This window comes from Acanthaster planci, linkage group LG11, assembly GCF_054643075.1.
Source record: "Acanthaster planci isolate LZ-2023a linkage group LG11, COTS_SCS, whole genome shotgun sequence".
NCBI classification, from domain to species: Eukaryota; Metazoa; Echinodermata; class Asteroidea; order Valvatida; family Acanthasteridae; genus Acanthaster; species Acanthaster planci.
In genome coordinates this window covers 4,748,038-4,770,406 of record NC_141787.1, presented here as the reverse complement: position 1 = coordinate 4,770,406, position 22,369 = coordinate 4,748,038, and the positions used below count along the sequence as shown (strand labels likewise).

Here is a 22,369-nt window from a genome sequence, read left to right as displayed (position 1 = left end):
ATGACCCCAGTGTACAAAATAGCCACAAATTTGAAAACTCATGGGAGAAGGTCCCTGCTAATACGACTATAGCGGTGGTAAACGCCTGACTGCCAACGACCCATCTGTTGGATCTCATCGTCAGGAATTCCCGCCATTGCGGCTGCTGTGGCCGCACCAATCCGGAAGGAATGAGAAGTATAATGAATGCCAATGAAGCCAAGGGCCCGCCTTAAAACAGCGGTGAATTGAGAACGTGTAATTGGAGAACCATCAAAATGGGACAGGAAATTGCTGAAATGCTGAGGACACCTGCTGAGGTCTTTGACGAAACTTCTATTGGGTCCGTTTAATAAGTAATATAAAGTGGGACTCGTTTTTACCCGCCGAGAATTGACTCGTTTAAATTGACTGGTGCGTTTTTCAATTTGATAAACGTCCACTAACCAAACTGGGTTTGTCGCTCTTCTGACGGTTCCACCCTCTTGCTCACCCGGGTAATATAAATACTTACGATCACGTCTGGAGGAAGTTCTCGTTTGAACGCTTTTCGAGGTGCTGCTGGTGTTTTTTCCCCGGTCTAATTTGATAGCTTCTGCACGCTCTTTGTCAATTTAACGCGTTTTTCCTCGTTTAACGATTTCACGACTTGAGGCAAACGTTCTACCCATTCCACGTTACGCTCACCCACGTTTAACATTTATTGAGCGCATTAATGACCGAATAATCGCTCGGCCAATATACGGTTAAATCGCTCGACGATTCCCTGTGACCGATGAACAGCTCTCTTGTTTGAATTTCTACCCCATATTTAACAATCAACTTTTTAAACTCGCCTTTAAATTCCGATCCCGAGTCTACCATTATAAATTTAGGCCAAGTTAGAGGTGACCTTTTATAAATTTGTTTCACGGCTTCAGATGTTTGCTCAGCCGTTTTACTGGTCAACGGTTCTGCCTCTTTATACCGCAAACCGACGTCTACTATCGTTAAAGCGTATTTAAACGTTTTTCTTTTAACTCGGTCCCAGGTGAATATAATATATCCATTTGGTGGGCGTAATTTGGGGCCACAAATTCTGACTGTAACGTCATTGGTCGCGGTACGTACGTAGGTGCGTGTAAATATATTTGCCAAGCGGCTTGCTTTCTTAGCCAGGATCGCACGGTTGACTTGTCCGCACCGGTCTTTTCGTGTAAATGATCGACGGTGCTTTCTCCTTTCCAATAGCCTTGTGGGCTATGAAACAACTTTGAAAATTCTTGGTCCATTTCAAAATAAAGTTAACTTAACCGATACGCTAAAAAACCGACTAATGCCGTCCCAGATATAATCCATATAAATTCGCGATTTTTTTTATCTTCGGAAGGCGCGTAGAAATCTGATAATTTAGGTTCTGGCGGCAATGGCATTATATTTTTACCTGTTAATTCACTGCAGACCCGTAACGCTTCGTCCACATTTACAAACGTTTGCTGGCTCGCGCGTTCTTGTCGCATTTTCTCGTTTAAAAAAGTCCAACATATGAACGCGATCTAGCTCCCAAGATTCTTTCGCTTTTGCCAATTGCTCTAGAGCTAAATCGTGACGCTTTCGTTCCTCTTCGACCTTACTTTTTGATAAACTGCTAAATACAAACTTTGAACCCGTAAATGCAAAAGCGTTCACTATCGCTCCTACTACCATCATTAAAGCACTTGCCATTTTTTTATATGTAATTTAAAATATGAATATAAAAATGAACTAGCACCGGTGTCACAGACGAAAAATATGGCGTACTTTGGTTTAGTACAAGAAAACGTGGCCAAGTTGCCTTTAGGTGCGGGCGATGCAAGTGCGGTTACAAACAACGGTAAAGATAAAGCAATTGCAGACGCTTTTAAAAATCAATACGCAATTCCATCAGACACCCCGATGTTGACAGACCACGGACTTTTTTATCCATCGGGGTTTAAGGAGCCTCAGACGTATCAGTTGACTTTTAACGGACACGACAAAGTGGTTAACTCGACAGACACGGCAGCGGAATATTCAATTTTGGATTTTACTTTAGAATACGAAGTTGTTACTAACCGAGACCTGGCCCAAGCTTTGAAACAAAAATGTAGAGGCCCAGTCTATTACCTATTCGACCAGATTCACTCTTGGAAGAAACAAGCGGTAAACAAGTCGGATACGTTATGGAACATTAGCATCGATCAAACGATCATGAGCTTAAAAGGCGTTTTAATTTTGTTCAAAGATCCGGTCGTTAAAAACCCTCAAAGATTTTACAACCCGCACATCACAAAACGGTCGTCACGGTCGAAGGCAAGCTAAATCAATTGTATTCACAAGGGCTATTTGAATATCAGCATTTTAACGAAGTCAACAAGTACTTCGGGGACTTGGACACCAAATCGGCTCACGCGGTAGCCAAAGACCTAAACTTAACCGGGGTTGATATGGCCGACTATTTGAAAGACAAGTACGGTCTATGGCTCGATTTTAGGAGCTCGGACGACAATTCCGCTCATGGGTCGGGTAGGCCGCTGGGAGGTGGTGGCGACATATCGATACAGATGGAGCGACAAGCAGAAACCGCAGGAGCTTTGACGATGTACGTGTTTTTGGTCATGGACGTGCAGTTGACTATCGAGGACGGGAATTTTTAGAGTCTAGTGTACTAGGCTTAGTTAAATAAGTCGGAGTTAAATTAAAATGAACCAGATGTTTAAAAATCCACACTGCGCTTTGGTCGTGGGTAAAACCGGGTCGGGTAAGACTCAGTGGATTGTGGATCTTTTGGAAACAGAATATAGGTTGGCGTTTGAGCGATTGTGATTATTTGTTCCACGTTATTCAAGAATAAAACTTATTTGGATGTTGGCTGTGGGTCTGTGTGGACGACGGTGTTTATTTATGTGACTTAGATCGAGAAAGACTTGAATTAAACGAGGCGATTGAACTTTACGAGAAATTATTTGACGGGGTAAATAACGTATTTACGTTATTTATTATCGACGACTGTGCCTCGGATCAAATTATAAAGTATCGTAAAAAATCTAAAGAAAAGAATACATGTGCCTTAAGTAAGATGGCTTTTAGCGGTAGACATTATTTACATAGCTGTTGGTTATTGAGTCAAAAGTGTAATTCCGTGTTAAAAGACTACCGCGAAAATGCTGCGTGGACCGCTCTATTTCATTGTAAGGATCGAAATAGCTTCGACCAGTGTTTAGACGAAAATGATGTAATACCCGATGTAAAAAAGAGAAGAGATTAAAAACCATTTGAGAGATGTGAAGTTTAGTAAGTTAGTTTTAAATACCAAACTACCCGTCTCGTGGTTTTCAATGTGAATAAAAATGATAAAATGTATTAATGTAATATTGAATTAAGATGGAGAATAGAAGATGTAATCGATGTCATAAGTTAAAACACTGGAATTGTTTAAAGTTAAAGATAGTGGTAAAATATGCGCAGGATGTATCAGCTGTTACGCGTTGGCAAAAATTTCCAATGACCGGGAAAAATGTGTTCATGGTACACAAGAACATATTTGTAAAGAGCGTGGTGGGTAATATATATGCTCACACGGGCGACGAAAAAACGTGTAAAGAGTGTGGTGGGTCTAATATTTGCGAACAAGGGCGACAAATAACATGTGTAAAGAGTGTGGTGGGTCCTATATATGCTCACAAAGGCGACAAAAAGGTACGTGTAGAATTTGCTCGGATCCCATAGGAGTAACAGTTAAAAAGTGGATTAATAATTGCCGTTATAAAGACAAAACACACAGTCGATTTTACCCAGCCAATTTCATCGATACGGATTTTTGCCGTGGGTTAATTGAGGATTACCCACTTTGCCCTTATGAAGATTGCCAGGTTCAAATGCAATTCTTAGAGTGTAAAGACGATTTAGGTACCATTGAACGAATAAATAATTCAATAGGTCATATTAAATCTAATTGCATTGCAGCTAATTTGCTGCTACAGAAGAAGTCTAATAAAACTATATTTGCTTATTACCTTGGTTAACTACTTATTTATTTGCTTTAATTTGCTTGAGCCTGGCTATTACAGTCTGGCTCAAGCTTTTTTTATTTTGTTATAAATAATTATCCCCGCATGCACAGGACCAGAGAACTGAACTCAGGGACAGGTGGGCACTCGCATTCCAACTTCTGTGTCGATTGGCATTAAATCACCGTGCCAGCAACCGCAAGTAAACACTACTGACCCACTTAGTGGCCAGAGCCTCCAATGTTCCGCGGTGATAAATTATTTGAAGCTGCAATTTATTTTGTCTCAAATTGAATATAAGCAAATGTTAGAATACACTAAACTAGTTATTCCAGTAGTTATTGTAATTAACTTGACCTACTTTACCTATGAATACCTATGCCTAAAGCAAACGTTCAACAAATTTAAAAATTCTCGCCGATTCAAAAAGCGAATCAACCGAACCCAAACCTAACATCAAAGACAGCCTCTGCTCAGTCGTAGCATCGGATGAAAGTAAGAAATACCTGGGCAAAGAATCAAGAAAAGAAATCAAGGAAAATCAAGAAGATCAAGAAAAGCTTTTAAATCTATACGAAGTCCGCTTCGGCAAAGAAATCGTGAAACCCTGGGCCACGCAATTTGCAGCTTGTACGCGCGTTTACTCGGAATTGCTACACCCGTTGATCTCCTAGGCTTCAACGTCGACTTGAAATCTGAAGAAGCGCTAACTAAGAACATAAACGACGACCCGATCACTAGCGAGCTTTGCTACAAACACGGAATTTACCTGTCACCCCTGGTTGCAACCTTAATAAAAATTAAGCATCTTTCGATAAATAAAAACGCTTCTATTATAAAAGATGTCAACAACGGAAGCCAGCAAAACGAGCCCGACGCCGACGCCGGTCAACAGTTCAGCAAAAATGCACGAAGCGAGTGCAATAAACCCAAAAATCCCAAGTTCAGACAGTAACGAAAGTTAAAAATCCGAAACGCGTTAGAACAAGGTAAAAACGCCGAACATAACAAAAAGATGAAGCAGCAACTTGCAAATATGAAAGCAAGCGAAGTGAGCGCCCGAGCTCGGGAAATAAGATCTATGAAACGGTTTCGGAAAATAGAAATTTTATTTTGGGTGGTTTAGCGATTGGAACGTTTGCACTTTTTTTAATTTGGAAAAATAAGTAGACGCCTATGAAAGTTCAAGCACCGCCTTAACAAACTGTTCAACCAACAGCGAGCCTCAAATCGAGCGACCGAGCAATTTTAGACATGGAATAAAATTAAAAATAAAAACACTATATATTAAAAAAGAGTAACGCTAAATCAATCGACGTAAACGGAATCGCCAACACGGTTTACCACGGTGCCGTAGTCTCAGCCATTTCTTTAGGTTACGCGATGTTATCGAGTAAGCTTCTTAAGATTAAGCCGCCTGATTTCAATAAACTCTCCGTTGAAAACGCGTTAAAATTGTCCGCGGTGTATAGTGGTGCATTGGCTTCCCAGGGTTGGTTAGTGTCATAAAAAACGTATATTATGAAAGTATAATATAAACGTATAATATCAAAATGGCCGAAGGAGGATTTGATCCCGAAGAAATACCACTGGAAAATATAGGGGATAAGCAGTACGATGATGATAAAGACAATATGACGTGGGACTACACATTTGATACTAGCGACACGGTCAGACCAGGATTGACCACAATGCCGGTTAAAACAGGACCAATTACAACAGTTGGTAGGCCTTTTACAGGTGATCCAATAAAACGAGGTAGAAGGATATTCATAACTAATCCAACTCTAAATAAATGTATGATTATTTTAAATTAGCCGGCAGGGAAGATATGCCATCAGCATTTCACTGGGAAAATTTTGAATTTCGCGATGGCAAAGGATTATTTTTAAAAAGGTAATGATAAATATGGCGCTGTGCTATTAACCGACAAAAGAAACCCAAAAGTAATTGTTGGTCTTGACACAATCGCAAGAAAAGCTAAAGCTGCTGGTTATACTGGAGAAAATAAATATTAATCGGCTCAAGACTTTATTAGAAACGTTTTAGGGTTTTAAAATTATGGGAGAAAAATACAGCAATCTAAATCCATGTTAAGATCCATTAAACCAGAATAGCGAAATTAAAGAGCTCCCTAAAGAAGCTGATCAAGTCAGTGATATTGTAAAACCGCTCATTGAAAGTAGGGAAGTTCAAATGGAGGGATTAAGCTATCGCGAGTTAGCCGCTTTAGAGGATTTTTTATGAACCGCAAAAGGAGCACTCATTTTGAACCAGGGTAAATTAGATCAGTTAGACGATAAGATTCAACAGGTTAAAAATGAATTATAAGAAGCAACGACGATGAGGAAAGAGCAGAACCCCAGGAGCAATTGGAAGATATACAAATCGAGAGAAGTGGGAGATTAGAAATTGTAAATAGAAATGTGGATAAACTTCGCACGCAAATCAATCGATTTAAAGAAACGATTTCAGCTGTCATGGATTCGGATTTGACATTTGCCGCCGAGACTTTATACCTAACACTGGCACTAGTGAACCGTGAGAACCGTAGTATACGTCTTTTGGGCAAATAAATGATTGCGCGTCGCATCTCTTATTGCTGTTGGTGATCAAATAGAGAGGCATATGGATCTATTTTAACGTACACCTGGTGCTTGTCCGTGGAAGGTGGTTTAACGACATATTCTATTTTAATAAGGTCATCGATATCTCGACTAGCTTTATAAGCGTTTATGGTATTAAACGGGTGATGAGACCCTTGAGATTCGATGAATTTATAAACAGCTAAATTAATGTGATCGAGTATCTTTGCGGTAGTTGGTTGTATTTGATGGCAAATTTGACGCCCTATTAAATTTTCCGGCGCTTCATCTCGAGTGCCGTATTTGTAAAGCGGGTTTATGCCGTAATATGACTCGATCGTCCTAATCAACAAGCGTTTATTTTGGCCGTTGTGATCGTAAAAAGTAGGCGAGTTGCATTGACTGCCTTCTTTAATCACAGGTTTTAAAATGATTAATCGACTCGGATCAAATGGGCCATAGTTGACTTTGGAGTCGCAGTTGTCAGCATTGAGACGCTCGTGGCCGTCTGAAACGATGTATACTTGGGTTGACATGGTTATGATTTTTTCTGGCTTTGTCATAAATTTTTCTCATTTTTATTTGAGTGGGATTTCTACCTTAGTTTCGTATTCAATAATTAGCCGAATTTTGTATAAATCCGTGTCGAGTTTAGTCGCTAAATCGGACAGTGGCTCATTTTCTCGCGCGTGTCTCAACTTTTTATGCTCACCGTCAACGAGCACCACTTGATCCATTTGTTCCAGCTCGACACAATTTACGCAGCAGGTGCAAGCGGTGCAACCAAAACATTCGATGCAATGGCTGCACTCGTAACAGTCCTCGCACCGTCCAAGTCATTTGAAATTTTGCAGTCGTATGAATTAAAACAAGCAACGCAATTTACACATCTACGGCAATCGTCACAAGTGGAGGAGTTATTACATCTTGTGCAGTCGTTACATTCGTGACAATCGTGGCATTCTTTACAATCGGTACATCTGCCACAATCGTCGCAAGTGGAGCAATCGTTAAATCTGGCGCAGACGTGGCATTCTTTACAATGGGTGGTTCGGGATTTAAACGAAAGCAATTGTAAGAATCTACCAAATCGATCGAATTTATCGTGTCTTTGCAGAAATAACAATTAACGTTTGTTTTATAGTCTACCATATCCTTTTATATAGTTTCTCTTTATTTTTAATTTTTTAAACGACGCATAAATGATCTGGAATAAATACTTCATTCGGTTTGTAAACTTGTTTGCCGGTGTTGGTCTTTCTCACTAAACAAACGCGGTGCTTTTGATTTTGCACGTCGAGCTTTGCCTCCGCGATTAAATTTCGACTCGTAGCCGTTGACGATTAACCACGTCGCGTGAGCGGCGACTAATTTAGCGTATTTAAATCTAGTGATTAAAGTTAGAGCCATCTGATTTTTAAAAAAATGTTGAAAACTTAATCTAATTTTTTTCAGGCGCGCCTCTTCATTACTGTAGTAGTAGAGGAGAGCCGAGTTTTGCACCCAACCACCCTCGCTTCGCTCGCTTTTACCGAGAAATCGCTCACCGATCCGTGGTAAAATCGAATACCGGTCTTATGAAAACCAAGTTGGTTTTTTAAATTTTTAAAAATTGTGAGCCGAGGGGTAGAATTTTCTCAATCTGACCGTGGTCTGGGGGTGAAACCGACTCACCTCTACTACTAACAACGCCAAGATGCCTCCAGTGACCAAGATTCTCTACTTCTTTCACTGGACCAGCCGTCCCCTGAAACACCTATCAACACAGAACGAGTCTCCCACCGCCTGACACGCAACTCCAATGGGTAAAAGAATCTGGCAGAAAAAGTCCGAACCAAAAACCAATTTTAAAAAAATGTATAAAACATGTAAATAACAATTTTAATTTCAACTTTAGTTTAAAGCTTGACTGATATATGCCTTTTCCTATTTTGGACCATACTTGGCGTACCATATCCTCAGAGCATCGGTTTTTTTCAAATGTTGATATCTAAAATGTGTTTCAGGACCCTAAAATGAACCTAAAAATAATGGTGTCAATAAGTTCGGGGGTGTACTTTCACTTAGACGGAAAAAATTATATATATTGCACGCAATGAACCTGCAAAATGGCGGACCATTCATTTAAATATTAAAATTTGATAATTTGGGACTGTAAGGGTTAACCCTAACAGTCCCAAATCTTCCGATTTCAATATGATCTCACACACACCTTAGGGGGTTAGGGTTTTAATTTAAAACAATTAAATGCAAAATTTGTTGACTACAGCCCCCTCGCTCCCACGTGAGACTACAGCGCCTCCTCTCACTACGTAGGGTATAGAGACAACAGGTTACCGACAGTACGAACTGACACTCATCCGCAAGTGGGTTTCGATTCGTGAAAACCCCGCCATCAACAATTTCGGTTTCACGAACTGACAACCGAGCTCGTAAAGATAATACACCGCAAAGAAAAATGCTTGGAAAATTTTTGACGTGAATTTGATTAATTTATATACTTGTTGCATTGCCAAAAGGTTTCATGAAAAGTCGTTTTTAGTGGTGACATTAAAATCGGTGTCAGTTCGTGAAAGCGAAAATGCACGGAGTGCGCGCTGGAAGTGCTGCACTATACTGGGTGTCAGTTCATGAAAACAAAAATAACTTAGTTCTCTGAAATGCGCACAAAATTAAAATCACTTCGGGCACTACTGAGCGTAAGTTCGTGATGTCGCAACAGCTTGCCCGACATTTCATACATCGCTAACTTAAACTATGTCATATTGTGACGCCATTGGATCCCGGTCCATCCATTGTACTCTCAATTTAATGTCGGAAATCAGTGAAACTGTAGTGCATGTCTCGATACAAACTCGATTTTAGCTTTTTCGGTTTCTTTTGTTAACTGCTCCAAAGGTGAGTTTAACAGAAAGCACGAATTTGAGTGATAGTACTTTTAACTCGATTTCTGCATGTAAATTGAACGTGTAAGGACTTGCTGAGGGTCGCCGCCAAAATAGAAGACATGCAACTGAACAAAATGCCCTTTGCGTCCTTGAGTCCGACAACTGTGCACAATCAGTTTGCCAATTTTATTTTTGGCCAGAACTTGAACAGATCTCAATGACATACAATACAGCGACCATTGTAAAATTCAGTTGAGAGAGTGTAATTAGTTCAGAGCAGTTTTGTTCAGGTTATTCCCTAATCATGGCACACGCCATACTGCAGGCTGGCCAGTGCTCAGCTTTTTTATAAAGAAAAAAGTCGATGAAGGTTTCCGTGCACACGATTAAATACTGCACTACCACCCTGTCCATGTGGGTACTGTGTTTTCAGGGGAAAGCGGTCCAGTGATAGACTTACAAAACAACATTCTTGAGGTGCAGCAGGATATGCCTTTGCCAATTCAGTTGAAAACCACGGAGCCGGCTGCTAAAACTGTGAAGTTCAGCGTGTACATCAATGATACTGTGCAACAGGAAAATATCCCAAACGGTGAGATTTAGTGACACTGTACCAGAAAGCTAGATACGACCTTCAATTGTTCCGTGCATGATTTCTGCAAAAATACGCTTGTAATGTACAATAAAACACCCACTAATTCTGGCTATTATAGGTATGAAGTGCAGATCTGTTTTGCCAATACATGTGGAAATGACCACTAATATAATTTGTGCTCTTACCGATAGCAGTCTCTTTTTGTCACGTTTTGGCGTTATAGGCGAGAACTACACTTTGAATTTCTCGAATTCTACGAAAGGGAAGCTTACAATTTTTGCAGAAAAAACATTGGAAAATGCCACCGTGCGTTCTTCCGTGACACCAGCCATCAAGTTCTGCCCCTGCACTAGCACGGAGGAGGCGTATTGCGACTTCAAGAATCTTCAGAATAACAGCCATATCTGGGTGGATAAATTTACCGTAAGACTGCTCTTCAAATGACGCATTTAATACTGCTGATGTATGGATGCATGCTCAGAGACTCCAAAATCATAGAGATATTCTGACCTTATTAACATTGATTTCTACCAGCAAAGAAAACCAAAACCCATTGTAAAATCACGCGCTTACATACACTTCTACCAGTCAAACACTGTCATTTGCATAACTCCAAGTTGCATTCAAATGACGCACAAGTTAACATTTTATGCGAGTTGTGTTTAAAGAACCCTTATAAAAAATGGTTTCAAAGTGTCTGCTTAATTCGGAAAAAGGAATGACATTACATCTAACAGTACGCATGATAGCAATTAACAGTGGTACGTTTGTTCTTTCCTCTCAGATGGTGTCAGTCACTTTATCCTGTCAGAACGGGGGTACATTAGACAGTGGAAAATGCAAGTGTTTATGTGCCGGAAACTGGGAAGGAAAAACCTGCAATGGTAAAAATGCATTAATTATATATTTAATATTCAAGGTAAACATGAGAAAACAGATTTATGGTAAGCTCGACACTTATCCACACGGAGAATGAAAAAAAAATGGTTTGTTTATAACTTGGGGTTTTGGGTTGTTTGTATGTTTGAAGATCGTCAGTTCATGTGCCGGAAACTGGGTGGGAGATACTTGCAATTGTAAAAATCTGTGTTGTAGTTGAGTCAACTTAAGACCTTCACGAGACTACACAAAACCATTATAAGACCAACACAAGACCTCCAGTCTGATTTCGTGTCACAAGCTATTGCCTGAAAGTTGCTCCTGGTGGCGCGCTTCCGGAACCCTTGGATAGGAAAAATAATGTGCAAAGCTTTTAGAATTTGTAATATTTTTTTCAGTTACTTCTTTAAATATCCAACTTGGAAGAAGGGCTTTGGAAAATATTTGCTAGTATATCAATTTATAGAAACTGAAAACTTACCTGACCTACTATAGAAATATCGTGACAAAAATTGACCCCTGGCCAATACTTCCGAAAATCTAAAATACATGAACAGTCCAATGCGGCGGTCTCGTACGCAGATGAACATTTATGGTTTGAAATTTAATGGTAGTTTGTCGGTAAAAGCCGAAATAAAAACAGATAAAAACAAACACTTGTATAATTTATAAGGTAACTTTAAGCAATATTCTACTTTTACCAAGGATTGCAATATTTTAACTAACCTTTTCTGACAACTGCGTGATGTCAACTCAACGGAACCTGGAACCCATCGATTGCAGGTAGGCAAATCTTGCAAGGTTGTACAATCTCATTTTCACACAAGCACGGGTCTGAAAACAAACGGGCATGAACAAGGAGACCTAGGTACGATATCGCCGGACGTGAAAGGTCGTTAATAAAATTCGTTTTTTACCCATCTCCGGGTGACTTTTCCTAAATATTACTCGGGGAAGACAAAGGTAAAGTTCCAACATGAGTGTTTCATGGGATGGTTTCAGTTAGGAATTATTTTTCCAAAAATTATCGAACGAAATAGGACGGCCCCATGTAAAATCCCCATAGGTGGACCGCGCGAGGGTTCCAGAAGCTCGCTGCGTAATCTTTCACTTTCAGGCTCTATTCAAATGAACTGAAACGAAAGTATTCCTTTGTCATTGTTCACACTATTACTTGTGTCTAGTCTTGTGTCTGGTCTTGTGTCCGGTCTTGTGTCTGATTTTGTGATGGTATCGACTGCAACACTCTGACAAAATTTTTACTAACAATACATTAGGGCACAAAACATCCACTGAATCAATGCTACTCACCACACTTCCACATTTTGATAACAGCACAAGATTATTTTCAGAATGTCTGTTATCCTGCAAGAATGGCGGAACAGTATACGACAAAAAGCTCTCCGTTTTCTAGTCAGCGCACGCGTCGCGGTAGACCTGCGCGTGGGCAAAATAACATTTTTTTAATTTGGTGTAAAACTATGTCCAAAAGCTACAAACCTTGCTTAATTGACTGGAATCCAGCTACTGCGTACGTGATTTTGATGGGGCACGGTTGAGTGTTATGTACAGTAAAGGAGTCTCTCTAGTCCCCCCCCCTACATTTAGTCGGGCACTCTTTTTCAGATGACGTCGTTTCTGTATTATACAATTACATCTTGGAACCAGACAAACGTGGTGGTATTATGTCCTGTGTACATGAAAATGTTTTTAAACAGTAAATATTGCGGGGCCCAGTCTATTTTAGTGGTCGTAGCGGCCGGCGTTGTGTGCCCATACAGTCGCGATGGACATCCCTAAATTCCCTAACTTGGCTTTACTCTTCCACAATAAACTGACAAAGTATCTCAACAGCTTCAAACGCGATACTTCAAAAATCTAATTCTGTCATTTGTTAAACTCAATTGTGTCGAATAACTAAACATGAGGATGGAACAGAATAAGCACCCATGGCTTAATACTGATGGAAACCCTTAACGCGAAAAGGGTATTTGGGCACAAAACTTCCACTGAAGTTGATACAACTCACCACACTTCCACATTTTATTGGTACAAGGATGAAAGAAAAGATTCCACTGATTTGAAATAACTCACTACACTTCCACATTTTAATAAAGGTACAAAGATGAAAGGAAAATTGAATTGTGAATTTTTTTTTGCGTTTCTTCGTTTGCAGAATGTCAGATATTCTGTCAGCACGGTGGGACATTCGAAGGAGAAACATGCCAGTGTTCTTGTGCTGGAAACTGGATCGGAAATACCTGCAATGGTAAAAATACATGTTTTACAATATATAATTTCCGATGTTTTAAAATGTATAATTTCCGATGTAAACAAGTAAAAATGAAAAGAGTTGACCTATGGGGACCTTGGAAGTAGCGTCTCTGATTGTGTAAACAAGAAAATTGTCGTGAAGTAGATTTACCCTTCCACAAAAATGGACAACACATGTGAACAGTTTCAAAAGTGATAACTCTAGAAAAGTTTATTGAAACTGTGCCAAATATCTGTGATAGTGACGATTGGTCCAAATGAGTACCCATGGCTTTATTCCACGCAGACTGAGAAATCAGTTTGACCCCTCCCTGTGGAAATTTGACCGCTATTCTCAAACCGTTTCAAACATCAAATTGCCCTTTCATGGTCTTTCCTGTTAAGTTTTGCACAGTCTTTGACACCAAATATACCTGAGATGAAGGCTTGCGTGTACACGTGGAATCAATCTCTTTTGGAAGAGGTGTGGTTCGTAGAAAAACCGCTGAGTGTAAACTCAACGTTTGGGCCAGGATGCTCTGCTCGTCCTCAGGAGGGGACGAGTTTTCACTCATCAGTTTTTCTAAGGAGCACACCTCTTCCAATAGAGATTGATTCCATGGTGTACACACAAGCCTTCATCTCAGGTAATTTATTATTTAACTTGCGCCATGCAAAGTTCAAATCTTACTTACCAAATATACCAAAATCGTTCATGTGACGTGGCAATGAAGGGTTAAGGCTCATCCAAAAACTGGACTTTTCCATGTGCTTATGGATGTCATGCAAACGTAGAAATACATTTGTTGTCTATCAAGTTGTATGTTTTCCTTCTCATCAAGAATGTCATATCCAGTACCGAAGTCAGAGCAAAGAATATTTGAAAAATTCAAACAACTAAATGCAAAAGGGAGGAAAAGCAATGCAGAAAATTTGTAACCGCAAGCAGAAATATCGAAGAAAACACTTTATGGGTAATTCAAGAAATTAGGGGTCCATTTTTTGTGTGTCCCTGTCACATCTGACATGATTTTGTAAGTTCAGAACAAATTTTCTAATTACCAAGAGTAATTAATTAATTCAAGTTACCTGCCAAACAAATAGTAATAGTTTGAAATCAATTACGGAGAAATTTCCATGTCAAACAAGGTCAGATGTATAACAGAGACACAAAAATGTCACACTTTTCAACCCCTAATTTCTGGAATTACCCTTATTTGTCTTATCTATGTCCTTGTTTCATTTCAAGTCACTGGGTACAGTTTTCTTCAGATATTTGCAACTGTAGAAAATATGGACCAAATAATTCACTACTTGATATGCACATATTGACCCCCCTCCACAAAAAACCAGACTACAGTAGGGTCAACAATAAAGAAACATCAACGAAAAGAACAGACGGGGGCATTAGACCACAAATGTCACTGAATTGACACAGCTCACCAGAATCCCTCATTTTGATAACAGTAGGCTTACAAAGATGAGAGAAAAACTGAATGACGATTTGGTTGTTGGTGTGTTTCTTGGTTTGTTCCCAGAATGTGCGGCGTTATCGTGTCAGAACGGCGGGATAATGGATAGAACAACATGCATGTGTTCATGTGACGGAAACTGGATGGGAAATACCTGCGATGGTAAACACATTTCTTGTTTAAATATAATATCCGAGGTAAACAAGCAGAAATGGAAATAGTTGACCCAAGGTGAACCCAAAACCAATGTTTCAATGACTCTTACCATGACGAAAGACATAAAAAGCAAATCCCCGAGTTTAATTTACCCTTCCATAACAAATGGATAAAGTATCTCATTAGGTTCAAAAGTGATACTTCAAGAAACTATTTTTGTCAATTGTGGATTGGAATTGTGCCAAACATTGATAGCACGATGACAATTTGAAATTGGCACCCACGGCTTTAAGAAAACTAAAGGAAACCCTCAACATTTCTCGTCGAATAAACTGATGGGAGAAAAGGGTATCAAAGCGCAAAAGTTCCACTGAACTGATACATTTCACAACACTTCACTTTTTGATAATAGCGCAAAGATGAGACTAAGAGCAAATGGAATCATTTTTTGTCATTGGCGTGTCTGTTTGTAGAATGCCAGTTATCCTGTCAGAATGGCGGGACATTGGATAAAGCAACATGCCTGTGTTCATGTGACGAAAACTGGATGGAAAATACCTGCGATGGTTAAAAACATTTTTTGTATATAAAAAACGTGAGATAAACAAGCAGATCTGGAAAAAGTTGGCCTCTGTTGACCTCAGAAGTACTGGTCCATCGACTCTCAACATGTAAAAGAGCCCCAAGTTGATTTTACCCTTCCACAATAGATGGACAAAGTATCACAACTATTTCAAAAGTGATGCTTCAACTTCTGAATTGTGAGTTGGAAGTTTGCCAAATATCCGACAGCAGTATTGGTTGGACTAATCCTCAACAGTTTTCACGGAATGAACAAAAGGGAAAAGGAAATCAGAGCACAAAACTTCCACTGAAGTAATACAACTCACCAAACCTCGTTTAAGATTACTGAAGATTAATTGTCGGTGTGTTTGTCGACAGAATGTCAGCTATCCTGTGAAAACGGCGGAACATTGGATAGAACAACATGCATGTGTTCATGTGCAGGAAACTGGATGGGAAATACCTGCAATGGTAAAAACACATTTTTTAAAATCTAATATCTGAGGTAAAAAAAAAGTGGAAATGGAAACAGGTGGCCTATGGGTGACCTTTAAAGTAACGGTCCAGAGATCATAATCGTGTGATCAAATTCCCCAAATTATTTTTATCCTTCTCCAACAATGGCCAAAGTATCTCAAAAGCTTCAAAATGGTAAAGGTACGTCAAGAAAGAAATACTGCTGGGCGTGAATTGGAATTTTGCCAGATGCCTGATAACTTGATTAGTCGGAATTGAAACCCATGGCATAAAACTAATGGAAATCCTCAACAGTTGTCAAGGAATGAACAAACGGGAAAGGGTATAAGGGCACTTAATTCGACCAATCTTCCACATTTCTGTAATTTTACAAAGTAGAAAGAAAAATTAATTCCTGGCTTGTTTGTTTGTTGTTTGCACAATGTCTGTGTCACAGTCGCCTAACTGTGGTGTACAGAACACGGGAATTAAATCTGGATTGCACTCTTTGATATGAATTATTTACAGAATTGTTTTTACATTGTGTAAATTCTCACAGGAAAATAAGCTTTCTTTCTCAAAATATCTCGGGGAAATTCTAAATACAACATTTTTCAACCATTCGGCAGTATGATATACTTTGGACCCAAAACTTTTGCGTAATCTTAATCCAGTTACAAAATCTTTCAATATCAATCCAATAAACCAATCCTGCCTGCATTGATTTACATACACTAATCGTGAAATCTTTTAGTATCAATCTAATAAACCAATCCTGCCAGCATTGATTTACATACACTAATCGTGAATTATTTCAGTACCAATCCAATACACCAATCCTGCCAGCATTGATTTACATACACTAATCGTGAATTCTTTCAGTACCAATCCAATACACATCAGTTTACATACAGTAATCTCGAAAACAATAACCACGACCAAGACACCAGCCGTACCTATCTAAACATTCATCTTAACAACAGTGTCCAACAGTCCTCTCAATATCTATCCAATGTAACTATTGCATCAAAATCACACCATCACAATAAGATAATTTTACAGTAGAAGTTTCCCTAATGTCAGAACTTCTTGAAACTCAGTACCCCACGATGTTCCCTCAATGTACGCTTCGGTCTAAAGCCCACATCTACAAGCCTCCAGCTGTGTACGTCCTATCCCCAAAGATGCTCGTCTAAATCTCAGGAGCAGGTACAGGCCTCTGACCTCAGTCGTTCTCCGACTGTGTATGCCCTTGACTCGTAGCGGTAACGTTTAAGGTGCCGACATGCATGGACCATGCTTGCTGACGTAAGCATCTTTCTCTTGTGCCACGACTTTTTTAATCAGCATCACATTACGGAGTTAGGGAAAAGGTCCAGTTTTAGAGCCAGGAGGAAACCGAAGTACCCAGGGAAAAACCTGCACGAGCGAGTATGGGCTAATGGAATATTAGTAATGCAATGGAATATGCGTGTGTTCATGTGCTGGATACTGGATAGGAAATACCTGTCGCATGGTAAAAACACAAAAAGAGTTAAAGTTACCCAGAAATATATGTCATACAAATGACTTTCGCTTGTATAATTGGGTAAGGCATTTCGTTCAAATATGAGTTACAGTGCATATGGTAAATTGTTTGGAGTTAACATCGATTTTCCCTCTTGATTTAAAGCAATCATCAGTGATATTCACAGGATTTGGGGAATCGGTTTCGTGCACTTTAAGTGTTTAACTTCGTGTTTTGTCACACAGTGTCACTTTATTTTCGGTAATGAAAGGTATGGTTGGATTTTGTTTGTTCCACGTCGCGCAATTTTTTTTATTTTTTTTAACTAAAAGAAATTTACGTTTCAAGATTTAAGATTAATTTATTCAACCAATGATTAAAAGAAAAACAATCAAAAGAATTTGTAATGTTGGACTTGCATAAACATACAAATAACTCCATTAAAAATATCATACAATTAAACTAATTAAATTAATTATCATAGAGATTAAAATAAACTTTACAAAAATTGCTATACACAAACTCATTTTATGAAATCCCATTACTAAAAACCCCAGACAAATAATGATGTAAATCTGTTTCTAAAACCAATTATTCATAACTATTTTATGATTAAACATTCCCATTATTAAAAACCCGTACGGCTGATGGCATAAAAATATTTTTGAAACGGCTGGTTTTGCACCCATTGATCTCATTCTCCTTCCTGAAGGCATCACATGGAAGATCTCATTTACTGGATGATGCATATTATTGACAATATTTTGAACGCACTTCCTCATTCTCCTACCATAAATCGATTTAATGTCATCCAACTTAACTCCTATTATGTGTGATGCATTTTCATCCACCCGATCCAATCCATCAATTTCGCACTTAGGAGTAGCATTGAACCAGACAATAATAAAGCCGGTCAGACAAGATTCAATTACGTATCTATAAAAATTAAGCAAAATATGTCTGCTCACACCAAAGGATTTGAGTCTACGTAAAAAATACAAACGTTGTTGGCCCCTTTTCAAATATTCAGACACTTGAGTTGACCAAGACAGGATATTCATTATGAACGTGCCGAGAAATTTAAAACAATCTACAATTTCCACATTCCTACCGTAAATAACAATTGGTTTAATTGGACCTTTATTTATGCGAAAGTCAATTATCATTCCTTAGTTTTGTTAACATTCAAGACAAGATTATTCGATTCAGACCATTCTGCAAGAGATGATACTTGATGTAGAGACCTAAATTCATCGCCATTACAAATTAAACCTTGGTAGTGTCGTCAGCAAATTTTACAATTACGCTAGATGGACCATCCACTTTGCAATCATACGTAAATAAACTGTACAATAAAGGAGAAAGACCACAACCCTGTGGGGTTCCAGTACTCACAACAATTGGTTTAAAAACCTTGAATCGATTCTATTAATCTGTCTACGTTTCAGTAAGAATTCTAGAACCAACTTACATAAAGATCCCGGTAAATTAAGATCAATCAGCTTCTGATAAAGCTTTGATGGCATTATGGTATTAAAAGCTGATGAATAATCAATAAATAAAATACGAGCATATTTTGACTAAGTTGGTCTCCCAGGTTCCATTGATCTAAATCACGTGGCAATATTGATTTCATAAAATTCATTAATAAGCGTTCAAAACACTTTGCAATATGTGACGTCAGTGATACAGGCCTATAGTCATTCAATGAACTAATTGTGGGTCTTATAAATAGTTTCACCTTTGATGTTAATTTTGAAGTCACAAGTGATTTTCATTTGCATTTGACTTCCTGTTTCAAAGACATTTGACCATTTACCTTCTCATTACGACACTAACTTAGCCATGTAGGAAGGAATGACACGAACAACAATTTCTGCCAGTTGCCTCGGTACCCCGCCGAGCTTTATTGCTAAGCCCTGGTCTGTCCGAAGTTAACATGGTGCCCAGATTATACAACAATGACAAAGCTTTACTTAATGGTAACAAACGCTTGAGTTACATTTAGTTTAACTGGGCTTATAATAGTCAGACCTTTACTTGATCGGTTAATAGCAACATTTACTCAACTGATAGCGAAATTTACTTGACTGGTAACAAAACACTGTGTTACGCTTAGCTCTTGCTGAGCTTATAATGATCAGACCTTTACATTGTCAATAATTATACATTCTTAAGATCAGGAGGTGGCTAAGTATGGCGTTTGGCAAGATTATGCCAACTCTCCCTGCAGAAAGGGATCCGGCAGGATTATGCTAACAACTGGCATTAGATAACAAGAAGAAACACGCATATAGGTGGATTTAACTGTCGCCCACTAACAAGAAATATGCATTAGTGGTTTGACTGTCGCCCCATGATGATTAATATTCCCCGGTACAAATCAAGTAACAGAGCATCGCATCCCCCATGCTTTGTTGAAGCATTGGCAAGAAAGTCCCCGACTATCCTGTGCAGGATTTACAACACGAGCGCCCGTCAACAGACGGGTCCTCCGCCCATCCCACCCCCTCAAGGTACGAGGGGGTAAGCCCGAGGAAGACGTCCTCCAAGCCAGGGATTGGGCAGAGACACCCTGCTCCAACCTGGAACCTCTACGCCAAACAAGTTCTCAATGCGGGAACCCCCCCTCCCATGTGGATAAATAAGCAACTGATACACGATGTACTGTGAGGCTTCGGACTGAAACGACTCATGAATAGGCTTGGATTGAGAGGTATAAAGCACATAGGCTGTGGTCCTAGCGGGAGGAAGGGAAGAGGAGGGCACCTGGGTTGGCCTCAAAAAAGGCCAATGCAGAGTACAGATTCTCACAAAAATATTTGTTCCCTAGTGCAGATAGATGGCGGCCATCCCGCCAGTACACTGACTGTTGGCTTGGGTGGATGTTGTGTATATGACTGATTGCATGGGCATTTGCTAGCTGGTTGCATAACCTATGTATGCACATAGAGCATGCATAGACTTACCGCCCACTCCTGGGTGCGATTCCTGTAATAAAAGAGCCTGAGAAGAATATCGGACCAAATAATTCTAACATCTTGTAGTACGTGTCTGATGTTTTAAATGCCCTTCTCCAACCTTTCTCTGAGCTGCAGCTGGCTGCTCAGGGGCTAGTCCCCTGAACCGAGGCATCTGCAAGCGGGACAGGGCATCGGCAGTTTCATTTTTTGACCCTGGAATGTGCTTTGCTTTTAACAGGACGTTGTCACTGAGACACTGTAAGACAAAACATCGCACCAGCTTCATTATCTTTGGGCATTTGAATGACTAACTGTTAACAATGGAAACAACGGCTGCATTATCGGACCAAATAAGGACCCAATTCCCCGAGAGTAATTTTCCCCAGAGCTTGATAGCTACTACTATTGGGAAAACCTTGAGCCACGCTGTGTACAATTTTGCATCTTTTATGCTCTGAGGCCATGCGCCATTGAACCAGCGACCCTGAAAATAGCCCCCAAACCCGATGCCTTTGGTAGCACCTGTATAGACCTGCATGTCATCATTCATTAACCAGAACTAGTGGGGGTGATGGTCCTGCCATTAAAACTATGCAGGAAGACATGCCACACATGCAGGTCTTTTTTTGCCCCTACTGAGAGGCGAACCAGATGACACGGTTTCCGTATGCCTTTGGTTAAATTTATAAGTCTGCAGAGGAAAGCTCGCCAAGGTGAGACTGCCTTGAAATAAAGGTTCCTTTGGAAAAGTGACAAAAGTGTTGTTGCGTTTGGTCGTTTTCAGAGTGTCAGTTATCGTGTCAAAACAGCGGGACATTGGATAGAGGAACATGCATGTGTTCAGGTAACGGAAACTGGATGGGAAATACCTGCAATGGTAAAACACATATATTATTTTAATACAATATCCGAGGTGAACAAGCAATAATGGAAAGAGCAAGCCTATGGTGACCTCAAAAGTAATTGTCCAACGAATCTCATAAAAATATATTCCCCGAGTTGAATTTACTACTCCCCTTCCACAACGAATGGATGAAGTATCTCAATAGATTCAAACGTGATAATTTAAGAAACTAATTTTGTCAACTGCGAGTTGGAATTGTGCCAAACATCTGATAGCCCGATGACAGTTGAAAATTAACACTTGTGAATTTAATAAAACTAAAAGAAACCCTCCACAGTTCTCGTGGAATAAAACAGACGAGAAAAAAGTGTCAGGGTGCAAAACTTCCGCTGAATAATGGTACATTTCACCATACCTCCACTTTTCGATAACAGTACAAGGATGAAAGCAAAACGAAATCATTTTTGTTGGGATGTTCATTTTTTGCAGAATGTCCGTTATTCTGTCAGAACGACGGGACTTTGGATAGAGAAACATGCATATGATATATATATATTTATATGATATCCGAGGAAGACAAACAAAAATGGAAATAGTTGGCGTCCAGCGACTCTCAACATGTTAAAGGAGCCCCAAGTTGGCTCTGCCCTTCCAAAATAATTAGAAAACGTATCTCAACAACTTCAAAAATGACACTTCGAGAAACTATATGCACAGTCGAGAATCAGAATTTCGCAGAAATATTGGAAGGAATTAGCACCCATGGCTCATAACCCCCCCCCAAATAAAAATCCTGAAAATTTGTTGAAGAATAAACAGACAGAAAAGGGCATCAAGGCACAAACTTCCACTGATAAATCTCGCCACACTTCAATATTTCGGTGAAAGTACAAAGATGAAAGCAATTAAATCTTGATATATTTTTTGCATGTTTGTTCATTTACAGGGTGTCAATTATCCTGTCAGAATGGCGGGACATTAGACGAAGGAACATGCATGTGTTCATGTGCTGGAAACTGGATGGGAAACACCTGCAATGGTAAAAACACGTTTATATTTTTATAATATGGTGACCTCAAACGTAGCAGTCCAGCGACTCTGATCGTGTAAACAAACAGAATTCCCTAAATTAGTTTTAGCCTTTCCCAATAAATGGCCAAAGTGTCAACTATGTCACTTGTGAATTGTAATTTTGCCAAATATCTGATAATGTGATGATGA

General features: G+C 39.4%; 1 protein-coding gene across 15 annotated transcripts in view; it reads left to right on the top strand.

The window, feature by feature from the left end:
* LOC110981563 (uncharacterized) overlaps positions 1–22,369 on the top strand; it is a 93,443-nt gene that overhangs the window by 57,941 nt on the left and 13,133 nt on the right. For 10 of the 15 annotated variants that reach the window (XM_087142963.1, XM_087142975.1, XM_087142970.1 and 7 more), the window contains exons 11-18: positions 9,893–10,051; positions 10,278–10,477; positions 10,839–10,938; positions 13,110–13,202; positions 14,725–14,820; positions 15,757–15,849; positions 21,089–21,181; positions 22,095–22,187. In XM_087142963.1, coding sequence (XP_086999089.1) covers positions 9,893–10,051; positions 10,278–10,477; positions 10,839–10,938; positions 13,110–13,202; positions 14,725–14,820; positions 15,757–15,849; positions 21,089–21,181; positions 22,095–22,187 — 927 coding nt within the window. The remainder of the gene's footprint in view (positions 1–9,892; positions 10,052–10,277; positions 10,478–10,838; positions 10,939–13,109; positions 13,203–14,724; positions 14,821–15,756; positions 15,850–21,088; positions 21,182–22,094; positions 22,188–22,369) is intronic. The other 5 variants (XM_087142974.1, XM_087142971.1, XM_087142965.1 and 2 more) reach the window with 4 other exon arrangements.